Source organism: Fukomys damarensis, unplaced genomic scaffold, assembly GCF_012274545.1.
Source record: "Fukomys damarensis isolate Sample0158 unplaced genomic scaffold, DMR_v1.0_HiC HiC_scaffold_26, whole genome shotgun sequence".
Taxonomy (NCBI): Eukaryota; Metazoa; Chordata; class Mammalia; order Rodentia; family Bathyergidae; genus Fukomys; species Fukomys damarensis.
In genome coordinates this window covers 23808028-23819823 of record NW_022900938.1, presented here as the reverse complement: position 1 = coordinate 23819823, position 11796 = coordinate 23808028, and the positions used below count along the sequence as shown (strand labels likewise).

The following is an 11796-nucleotide window of genomic DNA, read 5'->3' as shown; positions in this document are numbered from 1 at the left end:
ATAATTATTTTATTACATTACACCTGCAGACAACTTTATGACAGAATTGTATCCTAATGTTTGATATGTACAGGTAGAATTGTCATCAGTTATACTGTTTTCAGATTAATAATTTGTTGTATATGAGAACTTATCAAAAAGGAGTAGAGTCTTTCTGTTTGTCTATGTGATTATTTTGCCCAAAAAAAGCTTTCATTTTTTTAAGTAGCACAAAAGCTGTAATTGGCATGCTTTGTAAGGAAGTGTCAATGTGCAAGAGAGTGGCGATCACTAAGAATTCTTTTACGTGTTCTTTCCCCTTTGCACCACCGCCTCCTCAGCAGGGTCACTGAGATCACTAGCTTTTCTTGAAATGGCCATTTTCACTGGCAGGTGCATTATACCCTGTATTTTCAGATTGTTTTTCCATTCTGAATGTTTGGCAGGTTGATTGCTCTGGCTGCATTGACGGAGAAAGGGCTGACAAATGCGGTTGGGCTGGCTGAAAAGACAGTGATTACTGTTTTCCTTTGTGGCTGATTGAGGCCCTTGAAAGGAAAAATTTTAACCTTCACCATTTGGTTCAAAGTATGAGCATATATTGAAATCATTCGTGCCATTTATCCTAGTTCTGTAAACTTGTCAGAACGTAAAAATCGCTCAATTTCAAGTAATGTGGGATTGGCATACGTCATTATCATTTTGATTAAGTTGGAGGTTGTATCATTGTGTGCATTATACAGTGTCATTTAAAGCTTTCTTTCCACAGGTACAGATATTTTTATTGCTTATACTATAGAGTTAGAAAGATTTTCATAGCTCTCTAAGCCTAACACTATGTGTGTGGGTTGGCAGCTGGTGTAGCCTACAAGCAGTATTTTGTTTGCAGGGTAAAGGCTTGTCTGTAGACCTCCTGGTGTGTGGGTAATTGCAGAGGCTCGCCATTGGGGAAAGGCACAGGATTGGAAGCAGTCAGGCGGAAGAATGTTATGCCATCCCATTGCCACCTTGTATCAGAAAGACACAATCCCAGCAGTGCCATCTGGTTGTTGCTATCTAGTCAGCTGGCCTGGCTGCTGGGACCATGACTTGGCAGCTGGTTCCCATCCTTGACCATTCTTTTGTATATGTTGTATGTGTGTGTGTTTTAGTTAATTTTGTACATGGGTCAAGGAAATGACTATTACCAACAAGTAAAGTCCTCTTATTGAATAGGCTCTTGTTACTTTGGTTGCACTCTGCAGCAGATGCCTGCTGCTATTCCTTGTAGTCAGATAACACATGGTTAGATGTTAAAAATAAGCATTTTTCTCCTAAAAACCTATCTTGGTTTATAGCAAAAGAAGGTAGGCAGGGTTATATTCCTGTAACATTTTTAAATACATGATTTTAAGTTACTCCTTATTTGGCTATGCAAGAGATTTAGTAATTTTAAAAAGTCATAAACATTGTAGTTCTCAATATATATTTTTATTAAAATTAAAGAAAACATTATTTTAAGTCCTTATTGCCACATCATACAACAGTAGATAATGAGACTTGCATTTAAAATGACAGAATTGAAAATGTGGTCTCATAGCTATTATCTTTAAAATCTGCCTCTCAAATAGCAACCTGAGAGTTAATGTAAGCTGTCTTTATGCCATATGAAGACCCATTAGACACTGATGGTTTCAGATCACAAGTAAACAGCCAGCTCTGTAGGCTATTTTAGACATTTGATTTTCTTCATTCTACAGCATTAATGTGTCAGCATGCTATATAAAACTATGCAGGAGTTGTATGTTGTTCTGTCTGGAATGATAAATGCTTGCAAGCTTTTAGAGGCTTCCATGAGGAATTCATCCTACTTGCTTATATATCTTATTCCTGCTTATGTATCCCAGAATTTGGTATGACTGTTGATGAGATGCTGCAGAGGTATGTATAAAAACCAAGAGGTTTCACCCAATTTTTTCTTTAACCTTGCTTAGTAAAACTTATATTATTTGTACTTGTTTCTGTCTTATAATAGTGATATGCTTTTTCTTTTATCTAGGGAGTTGTGATACTCTGAAATACTATTTCTCAAAAGATATCGACTATTTTAAAAATAATTTATTTAATTGTTCTGTTTTTTAGATGAAGAGGAAGAAGATGATGTAGTGACTCCTAAACCACCTATTGAACCTGAAGAAGAAAAAACTTTTAAGAAAGATGAAGAAAATGATAGTAAAGGTATCTTAAAGAATTTAACTTTAAAATTTTTTGTTAATTTCTCTTACAGTTTGTTTTATTATTTTATAATTAGAATAAAATGCCCTAAACCAGAGAGGTGAATCTAGTTAAAAAGAATGTGTGGCATTCCTTGATCCAAATTGTGATAGTGAGTTGACATGATTTGGCTGACACAAGTCATATTTCAAAAATGTTTGTTTTCCAGCTCCCCCTCATGAGCTGACTGAAGAAGAAAAACAACAAATCTTGCACTCAGAGGAATTTTTAAGTTTCTTTGACCATTCTACAAGAATTGTAGAAAGAGCTCTTTCTGAGCAAATTAATATCTTCTTTGACTACAGTGGGAGAGATTTGGAAGACAAAGAAGGGTAATGTTTAATTGCTGGGATTATAGCTTCAGCACTATTAAATTATTTTAAAATTAAGAGTGATATAAGTTATAACACAATCTTTTTGGGGTTTGGTCTTTTTCTATAGAGAGATTCAAGCAGGTGCTAAACTATCGTTAAATCGACAATTTTTTGATGAACGTTGGTCAAAGCATCGGGTTGTTAGTTGTTTGGATTGGTCGTCTCAGGTAAAATACAACAAAATTAGTTGCTATTAACTGAATTTTTAATTGTAATTAGTATAGAGTTTTATTTCAGTTAGAGGAGTTTTGTATAATCAAATCAGTGTGCATCATTTAAAATAATAGAGGATGGTTCTAATGTTGCCATATTCACTTTGTCTTAGGTACTTTGGATGAAAGAATTAGAAGTATTATTTATTTTTGAAATTCAGGACTTCATGCCAAACTTGGTTTTATTTATTTCAGTTAACTTACCAAACACTTTATAAAATTGAAACACGTTTTAATTAAATGTTTTAAACATTTTAATTAAATGTTAAAACATTTTCAATAATTAATTGTACTAATTCAAAGTTGTACTGCTGTCTTGATGAATGTAACTCTAGAGCTGTTTTTCTTGATAAAGTGTTAGACATTTATATTTTCAGAATAATCTGATAAAGACAGTCAAATTATTGACATGAAATAGCTCTTATTACATGGCCTTTCTTTTTCACTTGATTCTTACAAGCAGTATCCAGAGTTACTGGTGGCTTCCTATAATAATAATGAAGATGCTCCTCATGAGCCTGATGGTGTGGCCCTTGTATGGAATATGAAATACAAAAAAACTACCCCAGAGTATGTGTTCCACTGCCAGGTGAGATGGTCTTTTAACAGTCTTCCCCAAGTTTAAGGATTCATTAATGAATTTAGACAAGTGCCTTTTTTCTTTTCTTGTCAACATAATGATTTCATTGGATTGGCATTTACTAAACCGCTCCATATTTGCAAACAGATGTTAACAGAAAACTAAAGACTTATTAGTTCAGCATGATCTGCCTTTTGTAGCTTTTCTAACATCTCATAATGTTTAACCACACCTAAAGTCCTTTGCACTTGTGATTTTCTGTTGTGATTGATCCTATAAAAGGAATCTTTTATAAAATGTTTTTTCTTCAAGGAGTTTCTCGGGAACTTATTTGCTAAATACACAATTAGATGGTTGGCCCACTGAATTGCTTGTGTACATGGCCTGAGGAGTGGGAACTACATAATTTTAAGTCAAAACATATGGTTGAAGTAGGAAACAGATGCAGGTTTTTAAAGTGGATGTAGTACAAGGTTAGAATGTACAAGTCTTTTCTGTTGCACAAATTAAAATCTTTAATAATGTCATAATCCTGAGTAAACACCTGAATCAAAACTAGTAGGTGTTCTACTATCAGATTGCAGTCAGAGGCCAATCGCGGGGCCATTTACCTTTTAATACTATAATCTGTGAAATAATTTTTTGATATTTTGATAAATTGCTTAGATATATTTATGTAAACAGTCATTACATTTGACTATTAAGCAAAAAAATATTCTAAAGATCTATTTTTATATTTCTGAAACAAAATGAAAATATTGATGAATTTATTGACTTGTTTTATAACTTGTACTTGACAACAAAGGGAAATTTCTTCGATGCATACATTTATTTTTATAATTTGTCAGATTTTTTCCATTTAAATTTTAATTATAAAAGTCCTACTTATTTACAGTCAGCTGTGATGTCTGCTACGTTTGCGAAATTTCATCCAAATCTTGTTGTTGGTGGTACATATTCAGGCCAAATTGTGCTTTGGGATAACCGTAGCAACAAAAGAACGCCAGTCCAAAGAACGCCACTGTCAGCTGCTGCACACACAGTGAGTAAAAACGGTTATTTCCATCAGACTTCTGTGCTCCTTCCCTATTAACTACTTAGTGGTATCCGATTGGTTTCAGAATGTGCTTCTTTTGATGTGTGAATTCCTCACCATTTAGCAACCAAGAACAATGCTTTTTTTCTGTATTTTTAGGAATCCATTTATCAGAAACTCATTTTGTCTGAGACAGTCTTGTTAATCCACAGAAAAATTGCAAACTTCATATTAAAAATGCCTTCAAGTTGACTTTTTGAGATAAAACAAAATACCTATGATTAGACTAAAACTTTTGTTGTATTTTAATAAAATAATCCATAAAAACTTTCTTTAATGTCTCTAGCACCCTGTCTATTGTGTAAATGTTGTCGGAACACAAAATGCGCACAATCTGATTAGCATCTCTACTGATGGAAAAATTTGTTCATGGAGTCTGGACATGCTTTCTCATCCACAGGTAAGTTAAGCTTGGGAAACTGAAATTTTGAGGTTAATGTTATTTTCAGTGTGTTTTTACCCCAAAATATGTTATTTATAAACTACTTTAATTATTGCAACAAGTTATAAACCTAAACATGTTAAATATAGTTTTCTGTGTATATATTTTATTTCCAAACATGTTTCATTAAATAAGGTATGTTTACATAAATAGTATATTAAAATAATCATTTATAAATCAGTTAAAACTGAAGTTTTTCTATGATAACTTTGAATGCTTGCAAATACTCAATTTTTTCTTTGTAGGATAGTATGGAGTTGGTTCATAAACAGTCAAAGGCAGTAGCTGTCACATCTATGTCGTTCCCTGTTGGAGATGTCAACAACTTTGTTGTTGGGAGTGAAGAAGGTTCTGTGTACACAGCATGCCGCCACGGCAGGTAAACCAAAACTAGAATTTGCAATTATTTAAAATTCTCCTTTGAATAACTTATTGAATCAAATTGCCCCTTCTTTAAGCAGAAATCTGTCCTACAGCTACTCATTATTTGAGACAGATTGAGTTTAGGCATATAAAGTTAAAGGTTAATTTTTTTTTTTTTCTTTTGTATCGGGGACCTTGTGCTTGCAAGGCAGTTGGCACCACCACTGAGCTAAATCTCAGCCCATAAAGGTTAAATTTTAAGTACTTTGCATTCATGTGTTCTGAATTTTGTGAGTTGTTGTGTATTGTCATTTTTTGTGTACATTCACTCACAGAAATTAGTAATTAGAGCAGAACATTCAGCAGTTACAAATACAATGTGCACAATGCAGCATACTGGCCTTTAGATTTATAAATAAGATCTTTAGCCACTTTCCTATTTTCATTTATTCGGACTTTAGTTCAGCCCTCCTGATAATTGTACAGTAATGTCACGTACACATTTTAAATTGACTAGTATTTCTCCTGCTGTTCAATCTATTTTGAAATTGTCTAGCTGTACCTTATCAATTGCTTCCCTTAAAAAAAATTGTCTGTGTTTCATCTCAAATACAAATCACCTTCACTTCAAAGCTTTTGATTTAAAAGTAGCCCAGATTATTTCTCTTACATGTAGCATCCTTTTGTCTCTATTCTGCCAACTCAGATACTAGACTTTTGAGTTCTGTTGTAGACAGAATGATGTTTGTGATTCTAAAATGTATTTCCTACCTTATCAGAGTGTGATCAAGTCTGAGTGGAATAACACTAAATATAAGTTATTCTGTTGTATGTAAGTACAGAGTTAAGTTTGTTAAACGTAAGTCAAGATCTGGTATATAAACCCATAATAGAATGTGTTTATAAATAGTCTACTCATAAGAAATTTCCCTAACATTTTCACTTCTATGAAATAGCAAAGCTGGAATCAGTGAGATGTTTGAGGGACACCAAGGACCAATCACTGGCATCCACTGTCACGCAGCTGTTGGAGCAGTAGACTTCTCACATCTTTTTGTCACATCTTCATTTGACTGGACAGTAAAACTTTGGACAACTAAGGTATCTAAAATACAGATGTCTGCTCATTTGGTCAGGCTTCTGACACAAGGTGGTGCTCTTCTACCACATAGGAAAGACAGCTTTTGAATAGTTTAGAATTGTTTGTTAATGAATCAAACCTGGTAAGAAGCTACACAGCATGAGTGATGTTGTTTTCATAAAAGTGTGCTGACAAATATTGTAACTCCAGACATGATCAAAGACCAGTCTTCCCACCACTTCAGACTTTTCAAGCATAGACCTGTTTACCCTGATTGAGATGGAGAAAAAGGCCCTGAGTATCTTACGTGGTACCTAATATAATTGTCTTTCAGCCCAACACAAAAGCTGTGCATTTGCTTTTTGGAGTTTAGAAGCTTATTCAAAACTGGAGTGCCTCCTAGAGCTGAGGAGAGATGGAGAAAAGACAGAAACTGATTGATAAATCCTATGAAATAAAGCCATACATAATAAAGTTGAATCATTAAGCATTGTGAAAAGGCATGGATGAATATTTTTGTTATTCTGTAAAATTATTTATTACAGAATTATTTATTTAAGTAGTTTGGTCTTAATAGGCTCTGTTATTTGAAACACCCATTTGTAACATAAAGTGCTTCCTTACCCTCCAGCAGTTCCAATAAATTGGCTTTTTCCTGTCTGGCTGAAAGTCTCAAGACAAATCCATGTAGGGAATATTATATCCTGTAGTAGATTTTGAAGTTTCTTTGAACTCATTTTATAATAGAAGCTCAACTTTGCTGTGGAGTTTTTCTGCAGTATCACACTGTTGAGAGTAAAACTGTACACTCCATATATCAGATTCTATTTAAATTAAGTTAAATTTTTAGCTTTATTTTTTTCTGTCCAACTCCCTTATCCTAAATGTTGACTTTTTGAATAGTTAATGAGGCAATTTAAAGACCTTGTTTTGTTCTTTGAGAAAACCTACTTGTCTTAAGGGTGTCCACTATTTTAGTGATATCTTATGTATTGTGTGCTGGCCTCAAATCTGGGATGAATGCAGTGTTCACGTTATCCTATCTTGATGCTGACATTCAGTCTCCTTTTAGTCTCACATGAAATGAGTGAGAAGACTTTATTTCCCTAAGCTTGCCTTTTAAAATTGAACACTTTTACACACATGTATAAATACCAAATAGTTTCTCTGGTGTAATGGCACATAAGATACTAATGGTATAATTGGCAATGTGAAATAGGAAGAAAAGGGCTAAAGGTGTAGGGGAAGTGAGAAGGGTAGGGGAAAGGGAATAAGGGAAAAGAAAAAAAAATGAGAAAATGGAAATAAAGTCTTTGTAAATAGGGAAGGGAGGAGGGGTGAAGGGGGAGCAGGGGTAAGGCGAAAAAATGAGAACCAAGACCTGTCGTGTAAAGGTACAAGATCCCAATGATGAATGTAACTGTACTGTATACCTAAAATGTACCAATAAACTCAATGAGAAAAATAAATAAATAAATAAATAAATAAATAAAGTTGAGTACTTTTAGATTTGGCCTTAACAGACATAAAAATAGCACCCTTAAGTCTAATGAAAGGAATATCTGGAAAAGTTGCTTAACATGGTGTCCAGTATGTAAAAGAAACTTAACAATGTTCAGTTCCTCTTTCCTCTTTCTTAATGGGGTTCAGACAGAGCAAAAATATATTTACTAAATCATCCATTTCTTAGATTGTTCTTCAATTTTGTCCTTTTAATGAGATTTATACAATGGGAAAAGGTGAAGAAATTCTCACATTCATAAACAGAAGTACATAGTTTAGCTTGGAAAAAAAAATACAGAATTGGAAAGCCATATGATTTCCTAGGTGTCCAGATGTGCTCTCATTTTGAGTCTTATGTACAGTTGCAGCCCCCCTCCCACTCCATGTATATATGTTTTGGGGATATTTGTTTTTGAGGTACTGGGGATTGAACCGAAGATGCTCTGCTGCTGAGCTACATCCCCAGTCCTTCCTACTTTTTAGTTTAAGACAGAGCTTATTAAGTTGCTGTCTTTGAATTTTGCAGTCCTCCTGCCTCACCTTCCCAAGTAGCTGGGATATTAGGCATATGCCACAAGGCCTGGGTGAGACATTCTATCTTTATTAGGTTGTTGGCTAGCTTCCTGTTTGATGGTTGTAAAGATTCTTTTATCTCTTTGTACATTGATTGGTTTTAAGTCTCAAGGCTTTGAGTTGCAAACCTTCTTTTGGCTTTAAATTTGAGGTTTCCATCTTTATGTATATTAAGAACAAGATTTGAAAATGAGTTAATCTTGCCTGATCAAGCAAAGAGAATTTTATCTGTGCTAGCAGACTGGTTGATAATTGCTTTTGTGGTACCACATAGCTAGTTGATAGGTGGTTGATATTTTTGTTCTTGTATTTTGCTGTATTTCAACATAAAAGTGGCTTTTTAAGGGCCGGGGATTTGGCTCAGTGGTTCCGCTGCCTGCTCGGGAAGCACAAGATCCCTGGTACCAAAAAAAAAAGAGGTGGCCTTTTAATAAGAATGATTATCCAACCATATTTACCACAAAGTGACAAAGTTAAGATTGCTAATATAGTAATTGCTTAGAATCAGCACTTCTTGGAGTTTTGCAGTCTATATGTACTTTGAAATTTTTCTTGATCTGTAAGGTCTCAAAGCCCCTTCTTAATTTGGCAGCCTATTTTATACTAAGAGGATACTAGCATTAAAACAGGGTTAAGAGATCCTATGAGTTCTTAGAAAAACAACTGCACATATTAGATAAAATGAAAACATGCTTCAGAGTTGGGGATTCTTGGAGAAGGCTGAGTGCTGATCCAGACTCAGTCACATCTAGCAGCATTTACCTCAGTGACTTGCTACTGGCCAGTGTCCAGCCTCTTTTTTGCATATTTAGTGACTCAATTTTGTCAGCCTACTAGAGTTGATTAGACAAGGAATTGCTGAATGGGACTAACAGGCTGCTAAGACCACTGATACATTAGAGAATGTCAATTTATTAATTTACAGTGAGAAACCTAACTACTAGGAGGCCCAGATACTCCTGCTGGCCTGAGCAGCTCATTGTTTCCCTGTAGACAGCCCACATGGGAAGCCAAATTATAATCAGAAGATTACTTGGTGAACAAGGTATTAGAACAAAAGAAGTTTTATAATTTGAATATTCAGTGGCATCAGCTAAGATAGCTTGATTCGTTCATCTTCAAATAGAGATAGCCTTGTCATGGGATAGTAATTCTCACAGTCCATTGGCTGAGACCCCCCCCTCTCCTCCCCTGGACAATGCTAAATGGGTACTATCTTCGTTTTCTTTGTAAGACTGATTCTCTATATTTACTTTGCTTCTACTAGACATACTTCTCAAAAAGTGTCTTCAGTCAAGTCATATAGTAAGTTATTTTTTAACCTTGAATTACTTCTGATCCAAGTTGAGGACATAATTATTTCCTAGTTCTCTAGCAAACATCCCACTATTATATCAACATATTTCCTATAGGTACTAATTTTACTAATCTAGAACTCTCCTGTTACCCAAGCTTTGAAAAATCACCTGTATTAGTTTTCTATTATTGCTGTAACAAATGGGTGGCTAAAGCAACAGAAGTTTATTCCCTCACAATTTTGGAAGTTCGAGCTGGGGATTTAGCTCAGTGGTTCCGCTGCCTGCCTTGCAAGCATGAAGACCCGAGTTCAATCTCCGGTACCGGGGGGGAAAAAAAAATAATTTTGGAAGTTTGGAGAGAATCTATCTGTTCCATGTATCTGTCCTTTCTCCTGGTGATGGTTAGCAATCCTTGGTGTTCCTTGGCATGTGGCTGCCTGACTCCCGTCTCTGCCTGTATTATCAGATGGCATTCTGCCTGTTTGTCTCACCATGTCTCTGTATCCATAGTTTTCACTCTTAAAGACAGTAGTCATGCTAAATTTAGAGCCCACTCTAATGCAGTATGACCTCATTTTAAATTGAATTCTTACATCTGGAATCTTTCCATGTAAGGTCACATTTACAGATGAACATGAATTTTAACCAAGTATGTAACTTGAGCCCAGGAAAAAAATATTGTCCCTTGATCATACAATGTTTATTCTCACAAAAGCACCAACCACAATGAGCTATTTTTGCTTATTCAAATGCTATCTATCATCAAAGAAGCCCTTAATTTTGATTACAATTCTTTCGGCAAATATATTTTGCAAATCGTTTATGTATGAGAATTTTAGAGCTGCAGAGACCTGTAGACATTATCTAGTTCTGTGTTTCTCAGTTTTGTTCATGCATTAGAATCGCTTTAACAGGACCAAGATGTAGCTCTGTGGCACCGCGCCTACCTGGCAAGCGCAAGATCCTGAGTTCAATCTCTGTTACCAAAAAACAGACTCGCCTTGATAATTTCTAAAATTTTCTGTGCTTACCTAATACCCTAGACAGATTAATTCAGAACATCTTAGGGAGAGACCTGGGAAACAGGATATTTTTAAAAGACTTTAGGTGGTTACAATGTACAGTCAAGCTTCAGAACCACTGGTACATAGTCTTTGTTTTTTTATAAATGAGTAAGTGGAGGCCTAGAATGATGTAGTGACTTTTCCAAATCCTTAGAACTAGTTGCTAGAAGGCCTAAACAAAAGACTAAGTTCCAGGCCCCTCTTCAGGTTTTTCTTGCTGCCTGTCTGCCATTTGAGCAGAAGTGCTCTTAATGGTTAGAAAAATCATTTGTGTTTTGTGTTGGAGAGAGGATCTTACTCTGTTGCCCTGGTTAGCCTTTTACTCACAGTCCTCCTGCCTCAGCCTCTTAAGTGCTGGGGTTACAGGTGTATACCACCACACCTGGCTTAACTTTAAAAATAATTTAAATAATCAATTTAGGATTTTAATTTGCAGTGTCATATGTAAAACTAATGTATTACGCAACAGTATTTGATATTAAATACTCGTTCCTTTTTTCTCCCTGAAGGGAAAAATAAGATTAATCCTTGGATAACTATGTTTTTAAAGTAAAACTTGAAATTATAAAGAGGTCCATAGTCACATTTCTTAAAATTTGAGAATGTGTTGCTTTTTTCTTTTTTTTTTTTTAATTGCGATCTTTTACCCAGATGTAATGCATCCTATTCTTGTCTGGCTACATAATAGTCCACAGTGTAGATATATTTGACCCAACCATTTCTTGATATAGTTAGCAATCATTTTTTCTATAAATAAGTTTTTATCCAAATTGCTTATAGCTTTTTTATATTTTGTATTTTGTAAAATGAATACATACTCACCTGTCCCTGTTTCTTTTGCTTAACATTCTAAAATTCATGTTGTTGAAAGCAGCTGTAGAGTGTTCATTCTCTGTGCTAAATGCTATTCCAATTGAATTGTATAAATATACCATAATTTATCCATTCTTCTTGGTATTTAGGTTAATTCCATTTTGG

General features: G+C 34.7%; 1 protein-coding gene across 6 annotated transcripts in view; it reads left to right on the top strand.

The window, feature by feature from the left end:
- Dync1i2 (dynein cytoplasmic 1 intermediate chain 2) overlaps nt 1–11796 on the top strand; it is a 53361-nt gene that overhangs the window by 33465 nt on the left and 8100 nt on the right. For all 6 annotated transcript variants that reach the window (XM_033756258.1, XM_033756259.1, XM_033756257.1 and 3 more), the window contains 8 exons: nt 2101–2196; nt 2402–2564; nt 2674–2773; nt 3282–3407; nt 4294–4440; nt 4781–4894; nt 5182–5315; nt 6256–6400. In XM_033756258.1, the coding sequence (XP_033612149.1) occupies nt 2101–2196; nt 2402–2564; nt 2674–2773; nt 3282–3407; nt 4294–4440; nt 4781–4894; nt 5182–5315; nt 6256–6400 (1025 nt within the window). The remainder of the gene's footprint in view (nt 1–2100; nt 2197–2401; nt 2565–2673; nt 2774–3281; nt 3408–4293; nt 4441–4780; nt 4895–5181; nt 5316–6255; nt 6401–11796) is intronic.